At 42.0% G+C, this 25,732-nt stretch overlaps 2 protein-coding genes across 7 annotated transcripts in view; both read left to right on the plus strand.

The window, feature by feature from the left end:
- Nucleotides 1–481: 481 nt before the first annotated feature.
- Nucleotides 482–13,602, plus strand: LOC139555270 (serine/threonine-protein kinase Sgk1-like). The gene is made up of 9 exons (XM_071368932.1): nucleotides 482–711; nucleotides 2,560–2,635; nucleotides 6,812–6,890; nucleotides 7,143–7,328; nucleotides 7,500–7,744; nucleotides 9,896–10,115; nucleotides 10,451–10,606; nucleotides 10,956–11,045; nucleotides 11,272–13,602. Exons 1-9 carry the CDS (start codon nucleotides 642–644, stop codon nucleotides 11,431–11,433), a joined length of 1,284 nt encoding a protein of 427 aa, XP_071225033.1. The 5' UTR covers nucleotides 482–641; the 3' UTR covers nucleotides 11,434–13,602.
- A 551-nt stretch (nucleotides 13,603–14,153) lies between these two features.
- LOC139555271 (eyes absent homolog 3-like) overlaps nucleotides 14,154–25,732 on the plus strand; it is a 33,581-nt gene continuing 22,002 nt past the window's right edge. For 2 of the 6 annotated variants that reach the window (XM_071368933.1, XM_071368938.1), the window contains exons 1-2: nucleotides 14,160–14,251; nucleotides 24,946–25,038. In XM_071368933.1, coding sequence (XP_071225034.1) covers nucleotides 24,979–25,038 — 60 coding nt within the window. In that variant the 5' untranslated portion in view covers nucleotides 14,160–14,251; nucleotides 24,946–24,978. Of the gene's footprint in view, nucleotides 14,252–23,786; nucleotides 23,863–24,153; nucleotides 24,263–24,942; nucleotides 25,039–25,732 lie in introns of all 6 variants that reach the window. The other 4 variants (XM_071368936.1, XM_071368935.1, XM_071368934.1 and 1 more) reach the window with 4 other exon arrangements.

Genomic DNA, 25,732 nt, shown 5'->3' on the forward strand with positions numbered 1-25,732 from the left:
CATCCAGCTGACCGAAAAAAAACGAACAAAATGGGATTCAATTATTACAATTATTGAACAGACTCGGTCAATGAGTAAAAAAAAAAATTAAAAAAAATAAACCGAAATTTCGGTTAATTGCTCAGCACTAGTGGGTCTATGCAGGCTACTTGTGATTATATCCATTGTCATTATGAACCGATCCGGAGTGCCAGTAATCCTATAGGTTCTGGGGAGATTATGGCCAGCAGTATCTTTCCATTAATAAAAAAAAAAGATAGGATTTAGCAGTGGGGTGTTCCGCTCCACGGTACAGTCATTGCTCACCACCTATGGAGCGCAACACACCTCTCGTCATCCCTCGCCTCCTGCAGGCAAGATATGGAGCTGCGCGATCCAGTTACATCACTGACGCTGACAGTTGCTTGGTAACCAAGTGATGTCAGTGTGCCTCTCCTCCACAAACCACGTGTTCCGTACATAATAACTGGCTGCTCAGCGCACTGGGTAGGTGTTTTAAGACGGATCGTTTTCGCGGGCAGGGCTCTCTCTGTACGCATGAAGTGGAGAACTTGGTTCTAGGGCAACCAGCGTGTCTTCTCCATAACGGAGCTCTCTATTTCAACAGTTTTTTTCCAAGTGGATTTATATTTTTGTTCACTATGGCTGTTACCGAGGCTCCATGCGACTTGTCTTATTGCAAGATGAGGGGAATTGTGTCAGTTCTCACTGGTAGGCATTTTATTTTTACTGTTATTCTGAGTTCAATGTTTTGATTTAGGTTCTAGGCTTGCATTGTGCTGTTGAATGGAATTATGCATCGGTATGCTTTGGATCGTGAGTTTTTGATGAATAGTTTATTGGTGTATATTCTTTCGAGGGTTGTTATTGTAGCCTACCGCATACACGAGACAATGCCTTCGATCTAAAACTTGCTTAACTGGCAATGGGAGTGCATGCACCAAATTAAACATTGAATTGCGCACATATCTCAATTGATAATAAGCTGTCCCTATATATGGTTCACTTGTCGCACTATTTAGGCCTATGTTGATATAGGATTTGAGCGATATATTTCACTATGCGACGCGGCGGGTCGCCTAAAGGGGTAGGCTATACACAGTAATATTGTGTTGCGTAACGATAAGATTATCCAAATAATGCGTTATAACGGAATCTTTTCCAGCATCATTTTGCAGCTCCGAAAAAATACAGTTTTAGTCTGGCTAGATATTTATGTTGACCTGTGTGACGAAATGTAGGCTATGGTTTCCCAGGTATCATTGTCCCAGTTTTGCAATGGTATAGCCTATAGGTACACTAGATATACAAAAGTATGTGGACACCCTTTCAAATGAGTGTATTTGGCTATTTCACCGTTGTTGACAGGTGTAGAAAATCGAGCACACAGCCATGCAATCTCCATAAACAAACATTGTCAGTAGACTTAGTGACTTTCAACGTGGCACTGTCATAGGATGCCACCATTCCAACAAGTCAGTTCATCAAATTTCTGCACTGCTAGAGCTGCCCGGTCAACTGTAAGTGCTGTTATTGTGAAGTGGAAACATTTAGGAGCAACAACGTCTCAGCCGCGAAGTGGTAGGCCACACAAGCTCACAGAATGGGACCGCAGATTGCTGAAGCACGTAGCGTGTAAAAACTGTCTGTCCTCGGTTGCAACACTCACTACCGAGTTCCAAACTGCCTCTGGAAGCAACGTCAGCACAATAACTGTTCGTCGGGAACTTCATGAAATGGGTTTCCATGGCCGAGCAGCCACACACAAGCCTAAGATCACCATGTGCAATGCCAAGCGTTGGCTGGAGTGATGTAAAGCTTGCCGACATTGGACTCTGGAGCAGTGGAAATGCATTCTCTGGAGCGATGAATCACGCTTTACCATCTGGCAGTCCGACAGACGAATCTGGGTTTGGCGGATACCAGGAGAACGCTACCTGCCCCAATGCATAGTGCCAACTGTAAAGTTAGGTGGAGGAGGGATACTGGTCTGGGGCTGTTTTTCATGGTTCGGGCCCCTTAGTTCCAGTGAAGGGAAATCTTAACGCTACACCATGCAATGACATTCTAGACAGTTCTGTGCTTCCAACTTTGTGGCAACAGTTTGTGGAAGACCCTTTCCTGTTTCAGCATGACAATTCCCCCGTGTACAAAGTGAGGTCCATACAGAAATGGTTTGTTGAGATCTGGCCTGCACAAAGCCCTGACCTCAACCCCACCTTTGGGATGAATTGGAACACCGACTGCGAGCCAAGCATAATCGCCCAACATCAGTGCCCGACCTCACTAATGCTCTTGTGGCTGAATGGAAGCAAGTCCCCGCAGCAATGTTCCAACATCTAGTGGAAAACCTTCCCAGAAGAGTGGAGGCTGTTATAGCAGCAAAGGGGGGACCAACTCCATATTAATGCCCATGATTTTGGAATGAGATGTTCGACAAGCAGGTGTCCACATACCTTTGGTCATGTAGTGTATATTGAAATGCAATGTTCAATCTGATCAGTTACGTTGTATTCTCTGGGCACCCAGCTGAAGTAAATGCCTCTTTTTGTATTGCAGCTTTTATCAAGGAGAGGAAAATGGGTCTGAATGACTTAATCTCGAAGCTGGTGTCAAACCCACATACCTGTCATCAGTAAGTATTATGTGGCACACTTGTGTGTCCAAAAATGAGATGTTTCAATATTATATAGGCCAACTTCCATCGCAACATGACAATAATATGACAAAAAACTTTTTGGGAAAATATAAATATTTATCAAATAGTCAATATCTGCACTGCATTACATTAGGCCTCTCTGTGTGTCAGTTCATCCACTTCCCACTGCATTACATTAGGCCTCTCTGTGCGTCAGTTCATCCACTTCCCACTGCATTACATTAGGCCTCTCTGTGCGTCAGTTCATCCACTTCCCACACCATTACATTAGGCCTCTCTGTGCGTCAGTTTATCCACTTCCCACACCATTACATTAGGCCTCTCTGTGCGTCAGTTTATCCACTTCCCACAGCATTACATTAGGCCTCTCTGTGCGTCAGTTCCTCCACTTCCCACTGCATTACATTAGGCCTCTCTGTGCGTCAGTTCATCCACTTCCCACAGCATTACATTAGGCCAATGTGTTTATTTATAATTGTATAGGTTTACCCACAGGTTAGTCAGTGTACTGTACATTTCCAATCCAATAAGCCTCACGTGACATAACTATCATGAGTGTTCTGGCCGTGCGTTCTAAATCAAAGCAGTAATCTGGGGCCAAGCAGGCAAAGCCAGCGTAAGAATAGTTATTTCATGTCAAGTGTGTTCCTGCCATGGCCTCTCCGCTGCCTAAGCCCCTTTTCTGCAAATCCCCAGTGTCCCCTAGACGGGGATGCTGGCTAATACAATTAAGCACTCACCACATAATATGGTTTGTTCTCAACAGCCTGGCAAGCGGCCAGGTGGGGGTCTGGCTCAGTGGAAAATTCCCAAGCACCTTGTCTACCCTCTTCAGTCGCTCTCAAGAACCCAAGTGGGGTATACCCAGTTTACAGCCGACACCTCTTAGGATTCTCAGCTGATGGTACTGATAACAGCTGGCTCCCTCATGAACTACTACAATCACGACGTTCTGTTTTAATCCCAACGTTCTGTGTAAACACAAATAAGCCTCAGTTGCGATACGGTTTTGGAAACCTTTGTAAATTAACTTTTATATAAGCAAAAAATAATCTTTCACATAGAAAAGATACATTTACTGTGTGCAGTTTAGCAAATTTGCACCCGGCTGTTTTCACCCGTTTCCTCGGCTACAACACATTCTCTCACCTGGCGCTCGGAATTCCATTGGACCATTCTATTCCACATTTCCTGTGTTTCTCAAAATACAGCCGGGTGCAATTTTCCTAAACTGCGTACAGTAAGTCTATATTTTGTATTATAAAAATGTGTTCTCGCCTATATGAAAGTTACATTCGCGTGCGTGGCATATTTACGTTTAGACAAAGCATTAGGGCTGTGTCAGAGTGTCTGTGAAATCCCCTCAGGCAGCAGACAGCTTTGTGAATAGATAATATAACATGAAATGTTAGTCTATTTGAATGGGTTACCCTCTCCAGATGCTAGATGCTTACAGCAGTCTGAATCTGGGCTGTTCATGCTATAGACAAGTCTGATCCATGGGAAGCAGATGAAATGACACACAGAGAGGCTTTAATGTTTGCAAACTTGTCAAAAAGATATCCAGGACTATTTGATACATATTTATACTTTCACTGCTGTTTTTTCGTCCTATTATTGTCATGTTGCAATGGAAGTTGATAGGCCTGCAGGTAGCCTAGCTGTAAAGAGCATTGGGCCAGTAACCGAACGGTCACTGGTTCGAATCCCAGAGCCGACTTGGTAAACAATCTGCTGATGTACCTTTGAGCAAGGCACTTAACCCTAATTGCTTCTGTAATCGCTCTGGATAAGAGCATCTGCTAAATTACTCAAATGTGCATGCTGTATTTAGTGGGTCAACAGCTACTTCATTATCTCTGTTAGAAAAGATACCCTTATTGTCTATGAGGAGTTAGAGGAGTTCTATGAGGAGTTAGAGACCCTTATTATGAGTGAGTAGAGACCCTTATTGTCTATGAGGAGTTAGTGGAGACCCTTATTGTCTATGAGGAGTTAGAGACCCTTATTGTCTATGAGGAGTTAGAGACCCTTATAGTCTATGAGGAGTTAGAGACCCTTATTGTCTATGAGGAGTTAGTAGAGACCCTTATTGTCTATGAGGAGTTAGTAGAGACCCTTATTGTCTGAGGAGTTAGAGACCCTTATTGTCTATGAGGAGTTAGTAGAGACCCTTATTGTCTATGAGGAGTTAGTAGAGCCCCTTATTGTCTATGAGGAGTTAGTAGAGACCCTTATTGTCTATGAGGAGTTAGTAGAGATCCTTATTGTCTATGAGGAGTTAGTAGATACCCTTATTGTCTATGAGGAGTTAGTAGAGGCCCTTATTGTCTATGAGGAGTTAGAGACCCTTATTGTCTATGATGAGTTAGTAGAGACCCTTATTGTCTATGAGGAGTTAGTATAGAGCCTTATTGTCTATGAGGAGTTAGTATAGACCCTTATTGTCTATGAGGAGTTAGTATAGACCCTTATTGTCTATGAGGAGTTAGAGACCCTTATTGTCTATGAGGAGTTAGAGACCCTTATTGTCTCTATGAGGAGTTAGTAGAGACCCTTATTGTCTATGAGTAGTTAGTAGAGACCCTTATTGTCTATGAGAAGTTAGTAGAGACCCTTATTGTCTATGAGGAGTTAGTAGAGACCCTTATTGTCTATGAGGAGTTAGTAGAAACCCTTATTGTCTATGAGGAGTTAGAGACCCTTATTGTCTATGAGGAGTTAGTAGAGACCCTTATTGTCTATGAGGAGTTAGTAGAGACCCTTATTGTCTATGAGGAGTTAGTAAAGACCCTTATTGTCTATGAGGAGTTAGAAGAGACCCTTATTGTCTATGAGGAGTTAGTAGAGACCCTTATTGTCTATGAGGAGTTAGAGACCGTTATTGTCTATGAGGAGTTAGTAGAGACCCTTATTGTCTATGAGGAGTTAGTAGAGACCCTTATTGTCTATGAGGAGTTAGTAGAGACCCTTATTGTCTATGAGGAGTTAGAGACCCTTAGTGTCTATGAGGAGTTAGTAGAGACCCTTATTGTCTATGAGGAGTTAGAGACCCTTATTGTCTATGAGGAGTTAGTAGAGACCCTTATTGTCTATGAGGAGTTAGTAGAGACCCTTATTGTCTATGAGGAGTTAGAGACCCTTATTGTCTATGGGGAGTTAGTAGAGACCCTTATTGTCTATGAGGAGTTAGTAGAGACCCTTATTGTCTCTATGAGGAGTTAGTAGAGACCCTTATTGTCTCTATGAGGAGTTAGTAGAGACCCTTATTGTCTATGAGGAGTTAGAATAGACCCTTATTGTCTCTATGAGGAGTTAGTAGAGACCCTTATTGTCTATGAGGAGTTAGAGACCCTTATTGTCTATGAGGAGTTAGTAGAGACCCTTATTGTCTCTATGAGGAGTTAGTGGAGACCCTTATTGTCTATGAGGAGTTAGTAGAGACCCTTATTGTCTATGAGGAGTTAGTAGAGACCCTTATTGTCTATGAGGAGTTAGTAGAGACCCTTATTGTCTCTATGAGGAGTTAGTAGAGACCCTTATTGTCTATGAGGAGTTAGTGGAGACCCTTATTGTCTCTATGAGGAGTTAGTAGAGACCCTTATTGTCTATGAGGAGTTAGTATATACCCTTATTGTCTATGAGGAGTTAGAGACCCTTATTGTCTCTATGAGGAGTTAGTAGAGACCCTTATTGTCTCTATGAGGAGTTAGTAAAGACCCTTATTGTCTATGAGGAGTTAGTGGAGACCCTTATTGTCTCTATGAGGAGTTAGTAAAGACCCTTATTGAAAGGCTTAGCTTGCTTGTCCTTATTGGTCAGATGAACTTAAATGACAGATGGAACCTTCTCTATTTGCTAATTGTAATCACTGTAAAACTCAGCCTTGTTCACCTGAAATACCAACAGTCACAGGCATCGCAATGTCCAGCTTCCAAAGTGGGTAACAATCATAGTAATTGAAATACTGGCTTTCAATGCCAAGCCAAGTATGACTATTATAATTTATACACTCTAGAAAATACCATGTCATCCCTAAAATCACAAAGTTGCAAATGAATGTATCAGTCAAAATAACGTCAGAGAATCATCAGTGGCGGAGGATTCCATTTTAACGTCCTAAAGTGAACATTCTCTCTGTTCGTTCCTCAGCTCTGAAGTTGACTTCCTCAAGATCGATGAGAACCAGAATGAAGAGCTGGATGATGATGATGATGAACTTCTGAATCCGGTGAGCACAACACTTGGCTTGGCCCTTGGGGCAGACAGAAAGAGTTCCACCCAAATGGCACCATATGCCCCCCCATAGTGCACTGCTTTTGACCACAGCTCATAGGGTTCAGGTCAAAAGTAGTGCACTATATAGGGAGTAGGGTGCCATTTAGGACATATACTGTAAGATTCACATGGGTGTGAATAGATCATTTAATCCAGAGCCAAGATGGTTGTTCTTACCTTTCTCCTCTCCGTTCCTTTTTTTCAGATGTGCCTGACGTTCCCCAGAAGCTCTCTAGCTGAGGAGTTGGCGATCAAACCAAGTGATTTTGACTACCTGAAAATCATTGGCAAAGGGAGCTTTGGGAAAGTCCTGCTGGCTCGTCACCGGGACAGCAACGAGTATTACGCCGTCAAGGTTCTACAGAAGAAAATCATCTTGAAGAAGAAAGAGGTGAATCTTTACTGGTCTTCGCTATTAAAACACACAATCAATACTTCAAGCAAACTGCAATAGCCACAAATACATACAACCACTCAGCTGCTTGCTCAGTTGGCCTGAGGTGTCTTTTGGACTACTGTCATCGTGAATGGTATGCTCTCTTCCTCCTCCTCCCTCATCCAGCAAAAGCATATCATGGCGGAGCGAAGTGTCCTGATGAAGAATATCAAACATCCTTTCCTGGTGGGGCTGCACTATTCCTTCCAGACTACTGACAAACTCTACTTTGTCCTCGACTACGTGAATGGAGGAGAGTTGTTCTACCATCTACAGAGAGAGAGGGTGTTCCTAGAACCCAGAGCCAGGTTCTACGCTGCAGAGATCGCCAGTGCTCTGGGATACCTCCACTCCTTGCATATTGTTTACAGGTACAAACTAAGATCCTATCCTACACCACCCCTGGTGGTGGCCATGTGTAATAGCACATGGCTGGGAAAATACCACTCATAGTATGTAGTCTGGTTTTTGCCATAAAAGAGGGTTCCCAAGAGGGTTCCCAGGACCGAGTTTGGGAAACCATGGTCTAGGTCTAGTGAATAAGGACCAGTGGCGTAGTGGAAGGTAAACGCACGTAGCCTAGGAAACTGAGGTACCAGAAGCATGAGAAGAAAAACAAATCACCTTTATAATAAGGCATTTAATGCTTATCGTCACATTTGCGTAGTGGCATCGAGCAGTAGAGAAGAGACACTTACAAAAGTTGCACACATGGGACATTTTTGTCCTTTTATAAACGCATTTCATGCGAGATTTAGGAGTAATATTTTTTTTAATGCCGCATTCGGAACTGGGAGCTGGGAAATAGCCGACTTCCGAGCGTTCCAGACAACTGGGAAATCGGGAGAGAAAAAATTGCGCCGCATTGGAAAATTGGTTTTGAACTGTCATCCAACTCGGAATTCCTAGTGGGGAACTCTGACCTCTTTCTAGAGCTCCGACTTTCCGACCTGAAGATCACTGACGTCATGATTCGACCTCGTATCCATAATACAACACACTTGGTCGAATTGAGTGGCTACTTTGACACTGACAAACTGAGATCAATGAAAACTACCTTGTCTTGAATCCATCAATAGCCTAGGCGTGTGCAGACTTATTTTATGCTACAGTATGAGGAAATTATAGTCCTAAAAATGCTTTCCAGTTTTACTGACACACCCAATGATGAGCATGCAGCTTGCTGGTGATGGCGTTATGCGCTCGTGCCAAAGCCTCTCTCGTTTTAATTTGTAAAACAATATTTGGATGTTGATTAAGTATTTTGGTATCCTACAGCTGACAGATCTGCCGCGCGTTCCTGACTGTATGACATGCCTTGTTATTGGGCTATACTCCACAGCTAAGCTATTTATCCTCTGTGGTAACATGTTTGGCTTTCCTTTGGTGTTGTAGGATATTTTGAATTATTTCATTTCTTTCTGAACAGACAGCAGCAATTCTGGCACTTTGGAAAATGTATTTCAATTCATCAGGCGTGTTGTAGCTCGTCCAGAACCCTTGCGCGGCTCGTCCAGAACCCTTGCGCGGCTATATAAGAAAATACATTATGAAGCGTGTGGGGAATTAACGAAGACACAACTCGAATGAACATTGATTGCGTTTATTATAACTTTTACATTGCAAAAAAGTTAAAATGTTTCATCCCACGACAGGTACCGCATCCGGTCAAATAAGTTCCGGAACGAAACAGTCCAAAACGGAGAGGTGCCGGATTCTGTTCCGGCAGGATCTGGCTAAAATTAAGCAATGCTCTTATCCATAATAATCATGTAGACTCGCTTCTACCTGAACTGTATCTCTGCCAGCTGTTGGCTAGAGCATAGTGCCAAGAGTAGACACATTTTGTCAGCGATTGTGTGCAGATATGTAGCGGAGTCAAGCGCAGGACACAAGTGTTGAGCAACACAACGGAGTTTACTCAAAATACAAGCAAAATTCCACATAGGAATAATAACAAACATACTAGCACATAACGACACAAACAATCACGGACAGAACAGAAATGTATGCCAGAGGGTTAAATAGGGAACATGATAGGGGGATTGAAACCAGGTGTATGTAATACAGACAAAACGAAACTGAAACATGGATCGGTGGTGACTAGAAAGCCGGTGACGTCGAACGCCGAACACCACCCGAACAAGGAGAAGGGCCGACTTCGGCGGAAGTCGTGACACATTTGCTATTTAACGATACATTGATCTTTAGATTTCTATTCAGTACATGAAAACTTAAGTAGAAAAAGTACATTATGTGTGCACTACGTCATCATGCACTGATTCTTATCTGCATCGATTCTGTTTGGTGGGAACACCGCTGGTGGGAGAATGCACATATTTTCTTTTTGAAGATTGGAGAATATTCACATGAAAATCTGTCTCCAATTGGATGGAAACCTAGCTACTGATAAAACGACTGAATCCTTAGGGATACTAGGAAATTAATGTGACAAGAAAAATAAATGTTGTATTTATCTGGGTGTCTGTTTCATAACCCTCTCCCTCTCTTCCCTGTCACAGAGATCTGAAGCCTGAGAATATCCTGCTAGCCTCTACGGGACACATTGTCCTGACAGACTTTGGCCTCTGCAAAGAGGGCCTGGCACCCACTGGAACCACCACCACCTTCTGTGGAACGCCAGAGTACCTGGCCCCCGAGGTGCTGCAGAAGCAGGCGTACGACCGCACAGTGGACTGGTGGTGCCTGGGATCGGTGCTGTACGAGATGCTCTACGGACTGGTGAGTCATCCATATGCTTTTTTCCAGCTTTTTTTCGTCATCTTTCAGTTTTCACAATGCATCTAAACGTGTTATTCAATAATGGATACATTCCAAATGGCACCCTATTCCCTATGTAGTGCACTTCTCTTGACTAGAGCCATATGGACCCTGGTCAAAAGTAGGGCACTATAAAGGGAATAGGGTGCCATTTGGGATACATACTGTCACTATGTCAGTTCAATATAGAGAATGTAATTATAAATCACAAGTACACTGACAATCATGGTGCCTGGTGTGTTAGGAGTTTGACTAAGTAGCATGTACACATGTTTGCTCTTGGTCTCCCTCCATAGCCACCCTTCTACAGTCGTAACACAGCTGAGATGTACAACAATATCCTGAACAAGCCTCTGATACTGAAGCCCAACGTGTCCAACTCAGGCAGGGAACTGTTGGAGGGGCTCCTGCAAAAGGACCGCACCAAGAGGCTGGGAGTGAAAGATGATTTTGTAAGTATATCTACATTGACAATATATATATATATATATATATCACAGGAGTTTGGTGCCACCTTAATTGGGGAGGACCGGCTCGTGGTAATGGCTGTAATGGCTGGAGCGAAATAGGTGGAATGGTATCAAATACATCAAACACATGGTTTCCATGGTTTCATGACATTCCATTTGCTCCGTTCCAGACATTATTATGAGCCTGCTTCCCCTCAGCAGCCTAATATAGAATCAATGTACTATACAAGACATAAAACAATACTAGCTTACTAGTGTCAGTAAGGTTGTTCTGTACGAGTACTACTGTACTGTACCAGTGGGTTGATGTAGTGTTTCTATTTTCCTGTAGATGGAGCTGAAGTGCCACACCTTCTTCTCACCCATCAACTGGGATGACCTGATGGCCAGGAAGATCACACCACCCTACATTCCCTCTGTGGTACGTACATTTATCAGAAGACTTTATACTGTAGATGGGGAAACTCCCTTTAGCCCACACCTCCCCCAATCCAATGCTTTTAGTTTGTGGGAAGTAGTGAACAAGTGCACACTTCAAGAGAAAGGAGACATTGACAATTACCTTATAATGTGTGAAATGTGAATTTGATGATTTGTGTTTCGGAGCCCGTCTCTAATACACTACTCTGGTTGGTTGGCTTTCACAGAGCGGGCCCACGGATCTCAGGCACTTTGACCCAGAGTTCACCCACCTCCCTGTGACCTCGTCGCTGTGCAACACGGACGGCCTGCTGGTGACCAGTAGCATCAAGGAGGCAGCTGGAGCCTTCCCAGGCTTCTCCTATGGACCCACTGATGGCTTCATGTGAGGGACTCTATTCTCATCACCTCTATTGATGATGAGAGGGGGATGGGAACAAATAGAGACACAGGCAGAGACATGCACCATGTACTGTATGAGTGGTGTGGGAGGTGTTCATGGTCTGTTAAGAAGGCTCCTGAACATGCCTGAGAGGAAAACAAGGGGGGTCTAGAACTCCAGATCTCCTGGGATTGTTGCATGTACATCGCATGGGACTCCAATCTTCAATACCAATGACCCTACTTACCTGATGCAAAGTGTGCCAAGGTGGGATGTTGTTTTGTACTACAGGGAGAAAGGACGTTTCTCTCTAATCGCTGTGGACCACGACCGCTGTCGGAAAGAGGAGTGAAGTGGCTGAAGTTTCACGGCAGCGGAAACCCGAGAGCAGTACTGCGCCGACGCGGCTAGGCTACATCAAACACAGACTGTAGAGGGCCCTGCCTTCCTGATCATTCTGTATATATATTGAAGACTTACATGTCACAATGCATTTGTTGTCAATTGTTATGTGAATGCTGGATTGCACTTGAGGCATAGAGGGTGATTGCATTGTTTAAGCATCCACTCTGTCTCATGTTCAGCTGCATATCTGTTCACCCTCAAAATCATACTATTAATCTGTTCACCCTCAAAATCATACTATTGATCTGTTCACCCTCAAAATCATTCTATTGATCTGTTCACCCTCAAAATCATTATATTGATCTGTTCACCCTCAAAATCATTATATTGATCTGTTCACCCTCAAAATCATTATATTGATCTGTTCACCCTCAAAATCATACTATTAATCTGTTCACCCTCAAAATCATTCTATTGATCTGTTCACCCTCAAAATCATTCTATTGATCTGTTCACCCTCAAAATATATTAGCTAAACAAGTAGGAAAACACCAGAAATGATCAACATGAAATACGTTTCAAATAAGGTAGCGTCGTACCATCTGAACTTAATTCTACTGGTCACCACATTTTCTCCACATGCAGAAAATGTTGGAGCCAAAAAATTACAATGTATAGAAAGCAGACACAAAATATTGTATTTTACAAGAAATCTGCAATATAATTTCATGTTATATTAACTGTATCTGACCAAAACAATCCATTTGGGTTTCCATTTCCAGGTACTGTTCATCTTACGACTATATTTCAGTCCCGAGTAATTACAAAGTAGTCTTTTAAAAACAAACTTTTTCACTTAACTCCTTAAAAACAGAAAGCAAATATAATTATATTACCAAGCTCTAAATATGTAAAACTATTTATACATCTCTAAACAGAAATGTACTCCCTAAGTGGGGAAAAATGTATTTTCTAACCTTTGTTCTTCTAATGCCTGCACTTTTACACATTTACCCACCTAAGACTGTGTTGACAAGCTGTTTGTAGACTTAATATATTTTTGTCATAAATACAGAAGATGGGGTAATCAATCTTCTGCTGTAATAGCACATATCAATCATTGTTATTCTTGTGAGTGGAAGTGATTGCTGTTTTGCTGGCAAAACACTAGAGAATCCATTAGATTGTTATGTATAACCATTTGTGTCGTGTACAGAACTCCAGCTAGATTGACAGAAAGGAACTGTGAATGGCTTTCATTTTGTAAAGTGTCTGTCTCAGTCGTGTTAGGATAGGAAGTCCTGGTCCATATGTATGTGTGTGTGGTATCTATTTCTTCCCTGTTATCCTCATGGTATAGAGCAGTGTTTCCCAAACTCAGTCCTGAGCCCCCCCCCCCACCCCGGTGCACGTTTTGTTTTTTGCGCTAGAACTACACAGCTGAGTTAAAATAACAAACTCATCAAGCTTTGATTATTTGAATCCGCTGTGCAGTGCTAGGGCAAAAACCAAAGCGTGCACCCCGATGGGGGGGGGGGGGGGGGGCAGGTCTGAGTTTGGGGAACACTGCTCTAGACAACAACCTGATAAGTTGTGCCGCTGCAATGATGAGAGAAATTACTCTTTGTAGATAGTGCTACAGCCATTCATTTACTGATGGCCATGAATAGTGTAATAAACATCACAGGCTTTCTCCATGTATATGTCATGACACATAATGTACTGTATGTTTAAAGACCAGAGGACAAAATTCGTAGAATGGATCATTTAAATAATGAATTGTGTAATCTCTTTTCAAAATGGTAAATAAAATGTATTGACCAAATTCAAATGGAATGTATCAACCGAATGTTTTTCTGGAGGCCAGTTTGATATTGAATCAAGGAGTTACAAGAAGATATATATACTTAGAAAATTTGTGAAATGATGAGCCTTGGTAAGTAGTAGGCTAAAATAGTAGTCCATTTTACCTGACTAAGTACCATTCATAGGAAAAACATTTTTTTTAATGGTCTGGTACATTTTGTTTTTTGGTGCTGCTCTTTTGGAAAAATAGGCAACATTCAATTATTATATTCCATATAATTTCATAAACATGTTTTAATGTAGAAACAAGTTTAGTGGTAAAAACCAGGACAACCGCATCAAATAGATCATAAATCAAAATCACAACAGAGCCTCTACTTCAGAGGTTCCCAAACTTTCCTTTACATGACCCCCAAATTGCTGTTACATTTTAGAATGTAGTCTAGACCAGATAAATGTATAAGTCCGATTCTCCCAAAAGCATCTTAAGGCCAGGCAAGTTCATTTTGGGAACCCGGGCCCTGGTCTGGACTGAATTCTCAGGGTTAACCACACGCGTGCGTACAGCGTACCATAAAAGCTTCCTGCCAAATAGTGGTCCCTAACAACAGACAAAGCGGTGTGGAATCAATACGAAGCCATTCAACTAAAAAATAAAACACATTACCCCAATGGTAAGATACATTTGACTAACTCTAATCATATACCTAGCTATATAGTCTACATCCATGTTGGTGAATTTTCGAAACTTTGGAAGTGAAGTTCCAACACTCAGTTGGCTAGCTAGCCAGCTAACGTAGCTAAAAACAATACGCGAACGGGCTAACACGTTCTAACCAACTCCTAGCAATGGCCCCGGAAACTTACCGGGGTTATTGCAATTAAATGCAGATTTAAATATCTCCAACTATATTTATAGCGTTATTCAATGTCTCTTTGTTTTCAGTTAGCTAAACGAGAAGCCACCTAACGTAGCTAAATAGTAATTTGTCTCTTATTTGCTAACTGGACGTCACCTTCAGAAGTTGACGTTTACTCTGCAAAACTTAGCATGTTCTAGTAAGCGTGTAGCACCTTTTATTTCATGAAAATAAATGTTAGCCTTGTGGAACCTGATGATGTTAAATTCAGTGTTGTTGCGCTAACTTAGCACACACACTTCTGTTTTGGGCATGCGTGCTAAATTATCTATGTCAAAGTCCACCGGCTAATTGTTATAGAATGGAACTTGGATTTGCTTCTTTTTTTTTCTTTCTTTTTTTCTACCAGGCAAGGATTTGCTGTGTTATGTCACTTATGGGCATGTCGCAGCGGTGTGTAGGAGAGAGATTCCAAGTGTGCAGGAGGACATGGGACAGAGCAATGTGTCGTTTCGGTGGAAAAAGTTGTCAACTGTAGGGTTGCCCATTTAGCTGGGAATCGGAGGTGTCCGATGCGAGAGAGGCAGGTTGAGATGGTCAGAGTAGTGCAGAATATGTACAGGATGCTGAGGCATAGGGTGGATCAAGAGTGAATGAATCTGAGAGGATCCCCGTGAATAGAAGGGTAGGCCAATGAGTGTAGGGTTAGTATCCACACATTTATTCCACTACTTTAACCCAGTCGAATCCTACCCCAACGACCTGAGAGGACGGGACACTACCACTTAACACACCCTATAACTATTCTGAAGTCAAATCTCGTACCCCCACATCTATTTCTGTGATTTATGTTCCATCTCTGCGGTGCAGTTGATAACCATTGCTATGAATGCTAAGAAGCCAACCTTAATGAAACATACAGTATCAATCATTGGCCTATCCTTATATATATATATATATATAAGGACCAGTCAAAAGTTGACACACCTACTCATTCCAGGGTTTCTTTATTTTTACTATTTTCTACATTGTAGAATAGTGAAGACATCGAAACTATGAAACAAAGTAGCCACCCTCTGCCTTGATGACAGCTTTGCACGCGCTTGGCATTCTCTCAACCGGCTTCATGAGGTAGTCACCTGGAATGCATTTCAATTAACATTTTTGTGGAATTTGTGGAATTTCTTTCCTTCTTAATGCGTTTGAGCCAATCATTTGTGTTGTGACACGGTAGGGCTGGTATACAGACACAGCCCTATTTGGTAAAAGACCAAGCCCATATTAGGGCAAGAACAGCTAAAATAAGCAAAGAGAAATGACAGTCCATTACTTTTTAAAGATATGAAGGTCAGTCAATACAGAAAATGAAGAACGTTAAAAGTTTCTTCAAGTACAGTTGCAAAAACCATCAAGCATTATGATGAAACTGGCTCTCATGAGGACCACCACAGGAATGGAAGACCCAGAGTTTCCTCTGCTGCAGAGGATAAGTTCATTAGAGTTACCAGCCTCAGAAATTGCAGCCCAAATAAATGCTTCAAGTAACAGACACATCTCAGCATGAACTGTTCAGAGGAGACTGCTTTAATCAGGCCTTCGTGGTCTAATTCCTGCAAAGAAACCACTACTAAAGGACACCAATAAGAAGAAGAGACTTGCTTACACCAAGAAACGAGCAAATGAAATTTGTCCTTTGGTCTGGAGTCCAAATTGGAGATTTTTGGTTCCAACCGCCGTGTGTGCGACACTGTGTGGGTGAACGGATGATCGCCGTATGCGTATTTGCCACCGTAAAGCATGGAGGAGGAGGTGTTATGGTGTGGGGGTGCTTTGCTGGTGACATTGTCTGTGATTTGTTTAGAATTCAAGGCACACTTAACCAGCATGGCTACCACAGCATTCTGCAGCGATACGCCATCCCATCTGGTTTGCGCTTAGTCCCACTATCATTTGTTTTTCAACAGGACAATGACCCAACACACGTCCAGGCTGTGTAAGGGCTATTTTACCAAGAAGGGGAGTGATGGAGTGCTGCATCAGATAACCTGGCCTCCACAATCCCCTGATTTCAACCAAATTGAGATGGTTTGGGATGAGTCGGACCGCAGAGTGAACAAGTGCTCAGCATGTGTGGGAACTACTTCAAGACTGTTGGAAAAATATTCCAGGTGAAGCTGGTTGAGAGAATGCCAAGAGTGTGCAAAGCTGTCATCAAGGCAAAGGGTGGCTATTTGAAGAATCTCAAATGTAAAATATATTTTTTATTTGTTTAACACTTCTTTGGTTACTGCATGATTCCATATGTGTTATTTCATAGTTTTGTTGTCTTCAGTATTATTTTACAATGTAGAAAATAGTAAAACAATTAAATGGTATGAAATAGTACCTTCTCCCCCTATTGTCCACAAAACGACACAGGCTATTTTTTATTTTTTTGGGATGTTAGGAATTGCTCTAGTGAAGGTTCTGAGAACTGGCTACACCATAGGGTAATATCAGGCAATCACTGAGCACAGCAAGTTCCAGGTTACCTACATAACAGCAGGTGCCGGGATTAGGTCGAGCTTACGTATGGTTTTCAAGACAGAGATGGTATTGGATTCACAATAGTCTCACGAGCCAGATCTTAACTGCGTATTAGGCTAGAGGCCAGATTCACAATAGGCCTAAATTCAATAGAAAATACCCAGGTCAGGTCTATTTGCAAACCTTTAAACCATCTTACTTTAAATTCCTATGAAAACAAATCTATCAGTGTTACGCTGCACTGCAGATGACGAGAATGTTTTTATACTTTTAATTGTGTTATAAGTGCCCTCATTTGTTTCTTCAGCTTTGCTTTTTGGTCTTGCCTGCTAGTACTACTGGGCGATTCCAGCGTTATGGACATTATATGTGCAGGCACAAATCACAACTTTGAATGTCTCAGAGAATGGACCTTTTTCAGAGAATTAATCTTTTAATCTGTCTATAGTACACCTATGGGTGGGGTGGCTTCTAAATATTGGCATGTTGGAGACATAGGAGGCATTATGGATGTTACATCGCAACACTTTTGTTGTCATTAAAACGTTTGCAGAAGGCATAGTATCTAATAGGGTGTTTCCTTTTAGTTAAAATGTATTTGGCTGAGGTGTATGTAAACTTCGGAAATAACTAATATATATATACAGTGGGGAGAACAAGTATTTGATACACTGCCGATTTTGCAGGTTTTCCTACTTACAAAGCATGTAGAGGTCTGTAATTTTTATCATAGGTACACTTCAACTGTGAGAGACGGAATCTAAAACAAAAATCCAGAAAATCACATTGTATGATTTTTAAATAATTAATTTGCATTTTATTGCATGACATAAGTATTTGATCACCTACCAACCAGTAAGAATTCCGGCTCTCACAGACCTGTTAGTTTTTCTTTAAGAAGCCCTCCTGTTCTCCACTCATTACCTGTATTAACTGCACCTGTTTGAACTCGTTACCTGTATAAAAGACACCTGTCCACACACTCAATCAAACAGATTCCAACCTCTCCACAATGGCCAAGACCAGAGAGCTGTGTAAGGACATCAGGGATAAAATTGTAGACCTGCACAAGGCTGGGATGGGTTACAGGACAATAGGCAAGCAGCTTGGTGAGAAGGAAACAACTGTTGGCGCAATTATTAGAAAATGGAAGAAGTTCAAGATGACGGTCAATCACCCTCGGTCTGGGGCTCCATGCAAGATTTCACCTCGTGGGGCATCAATGATCATGAGGAAGGTGAGGGATCAGCCCAGAACTACACGGCAGGACCTGGTCAATGACCTGAAGAGAGCTGGGACCACAGTCTCAAAGAAAACCATTAGTAACACACTACGCCGTCATGGATTAAAATCCTGCAGCGCACGCAAGGTCCCCCTGCTTAAGCCAGTGCATGTCCAGGCCTGTCTGAAGTTTGCCAATGACCATCTGGATGATCCAGAGGAGGAATGGGAGAAGGTCATGTGGTCTGATGAGACAAAAATATAGCTTTTTGGTCTAACTCCACTCGCCGTGTTTGGAGGAAGAAGAAGTATGAGTACAACCCCAAGAACACCATCCCAACCGTGAGGCATGGAGGTGGAAACATCATTCTTTGGGGATGCTTTTCTGCAAAGGGGACAGGACGACTGCACCGTATTGAGGGGAGGATGGATGGGGCCATGTATCGCGAGATCTTGGCCAACAACCTCCTTCCCTCAGTAAGAGCATTGAAGATGGGTCGTGGCTGGGTCTTCCAGCATGACAACGACACGAAGCACACAGCCATGGCAACTAAGGAGTGGCTCCGTAAGAAGCATCTCAAGGTCCTGGAGTGGCCTAGCCAGTCTCCAGACCTGAACCCAATAGAAAATCTTTGGAGGGAGCTGAAACTCCGTATTGCCCAGCGACAGCCCCGAAACCTGAAGGATCTGGAGAAGATCTGTAGGGAGGAGTGGGCCAAAATCCCTGCTGCAGTGTGTGCAAACCTAGTCAAGAACTACAGGAAACGTATGATCTCTGTAATTGCAAACAAAGGTTTCTGTACCAAATATTAAGTTCTGCTTTTCTGATGTATCAAATACTTATGTCATGCAATAAAATGCAAATTAATTACTTAAAAATCATACAATGTGATTTTCTGGATTTTTGTTTTAGATTCCGTCTCTCATAGTTGAAGTGTACCTATGATAAAAATTACAGACCTCTACATGCTTTGTAAGTAGGAAAACCTGCAAAATCGGCAGTGTATCAAATACTTGTTCTCCCCACTGTATATATATATATATATATATATATATATAGTTTACATACACCTCAGCCAAATACATTTGAACTAAGTTTTTCACCATTTCTGACATTTAATCCTAGTAAATATTACCTGTCTTATTTCAGTTAGGATCACCACTTTAAGGTAAGAATGTGACATGTCAGAATAATAGTAGAGATAATGATTTATTTCAGCTTTTATTCCTTTCATCACATTCCCAGTGGGTCAGAAGTTTACATACACTCAATTAGTATTTGGTAGCTTTGCCTTTAAATTGTTTAACTTGGGTCAAATGTTTCGGGTAGCCTTCCCCAAGCTTCCCACAATAAGTTGGGTAAATTTTGTCCCATTCCTCCTGACAGAGCTGGTGTAACTGAGTCAGGTTTATAGGCCTCCTTGCTCGTACACGCTCTTTCAGTTCTGCCCACAAATTTTTCTATGGGATTGAGGTCAGGGCTTTGTGATGGCCACTCCAATACCTTGACTTTGTTGTCCTTAAGCCCTTTTGCCACAACTTTGGAAGTATGCTTGGGGTCATTGTCCATTTGGAAGACCCATTTGCAACCAAGCTTTAACTTCCTGACTGATGTCTTGAGATGTTGCTTCAATATATCCACATAATTTTAATTCCTCATGATCCCATCTATTTTGTGAAGTGCACCAGTCCCTCCTGCAGCAAAGCACCTCCACAACATGATGCTGCCACTCCTGTGCTTCACGGTTGGGATGGTGTTCTTCGGCTTGCAAGCCTCCCCCTTTTTCCTCCAAACATAACAATGGTCATTATGGATAAGTTGTATTTTTTGTTTCTTCAGACCAGAGGACATTTCTCCAAAAAGTACGATCTTTGTCCCCATGTGCAGTTGCAACCCATTGTCTGGCTTTTTTATGGCGGTTTTGGAGCAGTGGCTTCTTCCTTGCCGAGCGGCCTTTCAGGTTATGTCGATATAGGACCCATTTTACTGTGGATATAGATACTTTTGTACCTTTTTTCCCCCCAGTATCTTCACAAGGTCCTTTGCTGTTGTTCTGGGATTGATTTGCACTTTTTGCACCAAAGTACGTTCATCTCTAGGAGACAGAACGCATCTCCTTCCTGAGCAGTATGGCTGCTGCGTGGTCCCATTGTGTTTATACTAGAGGTCGACCGATTAATCGGAACGGCCGATTTCAAGTTTTCATAACAATCGGTGATCGGCATTTTTGGACACCAATCATGGCCGATTACATTGCACTCCACGAGGACACTGCGTGGCAGGCTGACTACCTGTTATGCGAGTGCAGCAAGGAGCCATGGTAAGGTGCTAGCTAGCATTAAACGTATCTTATAAAAAACAATCAATCTTAACATAATCACTAGTTAACTACACATGGTTGATGATATTACTAGTTTATCTAGCTTGTCCTTCGTTGCATATAATCGATGCGGTGCCTCTTAATTTATCATTGAATCATAGCCTACTTCGACGGGTGATCACCCAAACGGGTGATTTAACAAGCGCATTCGTGAAAAAAGCGCCTTTCTTAAAATCAATACATAAGTATATATTTTTTAACCTGCATATTTAGTTAATTTTGCCTGCTAACTTGAATTTATTTTAACTAGGGAAATTGTGTCAATTCTCTTGCGTTCTGTGCAACAGAGTCAGAGTATATGCAGCAGTTTGGGCCGCCTGGCTCGTTGCGAACTGTGAAGACTATTTCTTCCTAACAAAGACAGCCTACTTCGCCAAACGGGGGATGATTTAACAAAAGCGCATTTGCGAAAAAAGCACAATCGTTGCACGAATGTACCTAACCATAAACATCAATGCCTTTCTTAAAATCAATACCCAGAAGTATATTTTTTTTAACCTGCATATTAAGAAATCATGTTAGCAGGCAATATTAAACTAGGGAAATTGTGTCACTTCTCTTGCGTTCATTGTATGCAGAGTCAGGGTATATGCAACAGTTTGGGCTGCCTGGCTCGTTGCGAACTATTTTGCCAGAATTTTACGTAATTATGACATAACATTGAAGATTGTGCAATGTAACAGGAATATTTAGACTTATGGATGCCACCCGTTAGATAAAATACGGAACGGTTCCGTATTTCACTGAAAGAATAAACGTTTTATTTTCGAAATGATAGTTTCCGGATTTGACCATATTAATGATCTAAGACTCGTATTTCTGTGTATTATTATGTTATAATTAAGTCTGATTTGATATTTGATAGAGCAGTCTGACTGAACGGTGGTACGCAGCAACAGGCTCGTAAGCATTCATTCAAACAGCACTTTCGTGCGTTTGCCAGCAGATGTTTATGACTTCAAGCCTATCAACTCCCGAGATTAGGCTGGTGTAACTGATGTGAAATGGCTAGCTAGTTAGCGGGGTGCGCGCTAATAGCGTTTCAAACGTCACTCGCTCTGAGACTTGGAGTGGTTGTTCCCCTTGCTCTGCAAGGGCCGCGGCTTTTGTGGAGCGATAGGTAACGATGCTTTGAGGCTGGCTGTTTTCGATGTGTTCCTGGTTCGAGCCCAGGTAGGGCCGAGGAGAGGGACGGAAGCTATACTGTTACACTGGCAATACTATAGTGCCTGTAAGAACATCCAATAGTCAAAGGTATATGAAATACAAATGGTATAGAGAGAAATAGTCCTATAATTCCTATAATAACCTCAACCTAAAACTTCTTACCTGGGAATATTGAAGACTCATGTTAAAAGGAACCACCAGCTTTCATATGTTCTGAGCAAGGAACTTAAACGTTAGATTTTTTACATGGCACGTATTGCACTTTTACTTTCTTCTCCAACACTTTGTTTTTGCATAATTTAAACCAAATTGAACATGTTTCATTATTTATTTGAGGCTAAATAGATTTTTATTGATGTATTATATTAAGTTAAAATAAGTGTTCATTCAGTATTGTTGTAATTGTCATTATTACAAATTAATTAATTAATTAATCGGTATTGGATTTTTTTGGTCCTCCAATAATCGGTATCTGCATTGAAAAATCATAATCGGTCGACCTCTAGTTTATACCTGTGTACTAGTGTTTGTACAGATGAACGTGGTACCTTCAGGCATTTGGAAATTGCTCCCAAGGATGAATCAGACTTGTGGAGGTCTACAATATATTTTCTGAGGTCTTGGCTGATTTCTTTTGATTTTCCCATGATGTCAAGCAAAGAGGCACTGAGTTTGAAGGTAGGCCTTGAAATACATCCACAGGTACACCTCCAATTGACGTCAATTAGCCTATCAGAAGCTTCTAAAGCCATGACATAATCTTCTGGAATTTTCCAAGCTGTTTAAAGGCACACAGTCAACTAAGCGTATGTAAACTTCTGACCATCTGGAATTGTGATACAGTGAATTATAAGTGAAATAATCTGTCTGTAAACAATTGTTGGAAAAATTACTTGTCATGCACACAGTAGCTGTACTAATCGACTTGCCAAAACTATAGTTTGTTAACAAGGAATTTGTGGAGTGGTTGAAAAACGAGTCTTAATGACTCCATCCTAAGTGTATGTAAACTTCCGACTTCAACTGTATATATACAGTACCGGTCAAAAGTTTTAGAACACCTACTTATTCCAGGGTTTTTCTTTATTCTACAAGATAGAAAATAGTGAAGACATCAAAACTATGAATTAACACATGGAATCATATAGTAACCAAAAACAAATCAAATCAAAATATATTTTAGAATGCTCAGTTTGGCCGTGAGGCCAGATCTAGGGAGAGCACCTCACATTAAGCATCTCCAATCCCAAATAAAATCTAGAATCGGCTTCCTATTTTGCAACACTCCTTCACTCATGCTGCCAAACATACCCTCGTAAAACTGACTATCTTACAGATCCTTGACTTTGGCGATGTAATTTACAAAATAGCCTCCAACACTCTACTCAGCAAATTACAGTGCCATCCGTTTTGTCACCAAAGCCCCATTATTCTACCCACCACTGTATGCTCTCGTTGGCTGGCCCTCGCTACATATTCGTCGCCAAACCCACTGGCTCCAAGTCATCTATACGTTTTTGCTAGGTAACGCCTCGCCTTATCTCAGCTCACTGGTCACCATAGCAACACCCACCCGTAGCACACGCTCCAGCAGGTATATCTCACTGTCATCCCCAAAGCCAACACCTCCCTTGACCGCCTTTCCTTCCAGTTACCTGCTGCCAATGACTGGAACGAATTGCAAAAATCACTGAAGCTGGAGAATTTTATCTCCCTCGCTAACTTGAAGCATCAGCTGTCGGAGCAGCTTACCGATCACTGTACCTGTACACAGCCCATCTGTAAATAGCACACCCAACTACCTCATCCCCGTATTGTTATTATCATTATATATTTTTTGCTCTTTTGCATCCCAGTATCTCTACCTGCACATCATCATCTGCCCATCTAGCACTCCAGTGTTAATGCTAAATTGTAATTATTTCGCCTCTATGGCCTATTTATTGCCTTACCTCCCTAATCTTACTTCATTTGCACACACTGTACATAGATTTTTCTATTGTGTTATTGACTGTACGTTTGTTTATCCCATGTGTAACTTTTTTTTGTCGCAGTGCTTTGCTTTATCTTGGCCAGGTCGCAGTTGCAAATGAGAACTTATTCTCAACTGGCCTACCTGGTTAAATAAAGGTGAATTATTATATATTTTTTTAAATTAAAGAATCTTGATGGTTCCAAACTCTTCCCATTTAAGAATGATGGAGGCCACTGTGTTCTTGGGGACCTTCAACCCTGCGGAAATGTTTTGGTACCCTTCCCCAGATCTGTGCCTCGGCACAATCCTGTCTCTGAGCTCTATGGACAATTCCTTTGACCTCATGGCTTGGTTTTTTGCTCTGATATGCATTATCAACTGTGGGACCTTATATAGACAGGTGTGTGCCTTTCCAAATCATATCCAATCAATTGAATTTACCACAGGTGGACTCCCAATCAAGTTGTAGAAACATCTCAAGGATGATCAATGGAAACAGGATGCACCAGAGCTCAATTTCGAGTCTCATAGGTTCTGAATACTTATATAAATAAGGTATTTCTGATTTTTATTACATTTGCTAACATCTTTAACCTGTTTTCGCTATGTCATAATGGGGTATTGTATGTAGATTGAGGGAAAACAATTATTTAATACATATTAGAATAAGGCTGTAGCTTAATAATATGTGGGGGGGGAAAGTCAAGGTGTCTGAATACTTTCCCGAATGCACTGTAAACGTACGGTTGGTGGCCGAAAATGAGGTTAGATCTTATCCAGCAGACCACCTATTGATACGACAGCTTGCACCTGAACACCTAATGCCTCTCATATAATCCACAGAGAATACATTTCCCTAAATGTAGGCTAGGTCACATGTAAGGAGGCACGCTCCCCTTAATCCACTTAACTGTAAACATTGGAGTGGTGGGGTCACGGTGCAACGTCAGTGTTGCACGTGTCTCACCTGTCTCGCCTGCCCTCCCGTGCGGGTGATTAGACAAACTGTGCCCCACATCCCCCCCCCCCCCCCCCCCCGGTGGGGCGATATCGCGCCTCTGTTGATCAAATCCTACGATAGTAAGGAGGGCGGGGGTTGAACCGGGGATGTGTCAGGGGAGGATGGGGGAAGGGATCACGGCTGGTCAAAAGGGAGGCTACTTAAAGCACTGGTCCTGTCCACTCACTCTGTACATACTGTGTGTTTTTGTCTGTCTGTATGCGTTTGTGTGAAGCAGTGTCCAGACAGCCTCCCCAAGAAGTAGAGAGACATGTCAGGAGGAAGTGGCTCAGCGGACATGGACGACTCGCAGGACCTGCCTGAATTGCCGGTGAGTTCACACTTCACCCTGACATTAACCTTACTATCCCCTCATACCTTTTACATACACTAATGTTTACACCAGTGGCGGTTGGTGACGTTTTAAGATGAGGGAGGACGCTATTTTTTGTATTTTTTGATGAGCATGACCTTATCTATTACAGCGTATTGGATGACTGTTATTCATATTCCATTCACCCAGTTCAGTGTAACAGCGATAGGCTTAGACTACTGCATGATACTCTAATTATCCCTATACCCATCATGAGGATGCTACAACATAGCGTATGAATGAGCGTTTGCAACGTAGGTGCACACAGGTTCGACAGAAATTATAGAGTAATCAAGGTGACACATTCAGTACCGCCTTGCACACTCTTGCCTGCATCTAGCTGATCTAGGGTGTAATCATTAGTCCAACAGTTGCAAAATGAGAGTTTCTATTGGACAAATTCAGGTATGTTTATCCCCGTTTCATTTGCTTCAGTTTAAGAATAGTTTTTCAACAGAATTGGCAGAATGACTACACCCCTGATCACACGCAAACACAGTTCACTTTATTTGCATTTTTTTATTTATTTAACCTTTATTTAACTAGGCAAGTCAGTTAAGAACAAATTCTTATTTACAATGACGGTCTACCCAGGCCAAACCCGGACGACGCTGGGCTAATTGTGCGCCCTATGGGACTCCCAATCGCGGCC

The sequence above is a fragment of the Salvelinus alpinus genome, chromosome 26 (assembly GCF_045679555.1).
Source record: "Salvelinus alpinus chromosome 26, SLU_Salpinus.1, whole genome shotgun sequence".
NCBI classification, from domain to species: domain Eukaryota; kingdom Metazoa; phylum Chordata; class Actinopteri; order Salmoniformes; family Salmonidae; genus Salvelinus; species Salvelinus alpinus.

Excerpts from the sequence above, each read along its gene's own strand:
- LOC139555270 (XM_071368932.1), top strand. The coding sequence starts at position 642 with ATGGCTGTTACCGAGGCTCCATGCGACTTGTCTTATTGCAAGATGAGG. Across the intron at positions 7,745-9,895 it reads TCCTTGCATATTGTTTACAG|AGATCTGAAGCCTGAGAATA; the intron begins GTACAAACTAAG and ends TCCCTGTCACAG. Across the intron at positions 11,046-11,271 it reads CACCCTACATTCCCTCTGTG|AGCGGGCCCACGGATCTCAG; the intron begins GTACGTACATTT and ends TGGCTTTCACAG.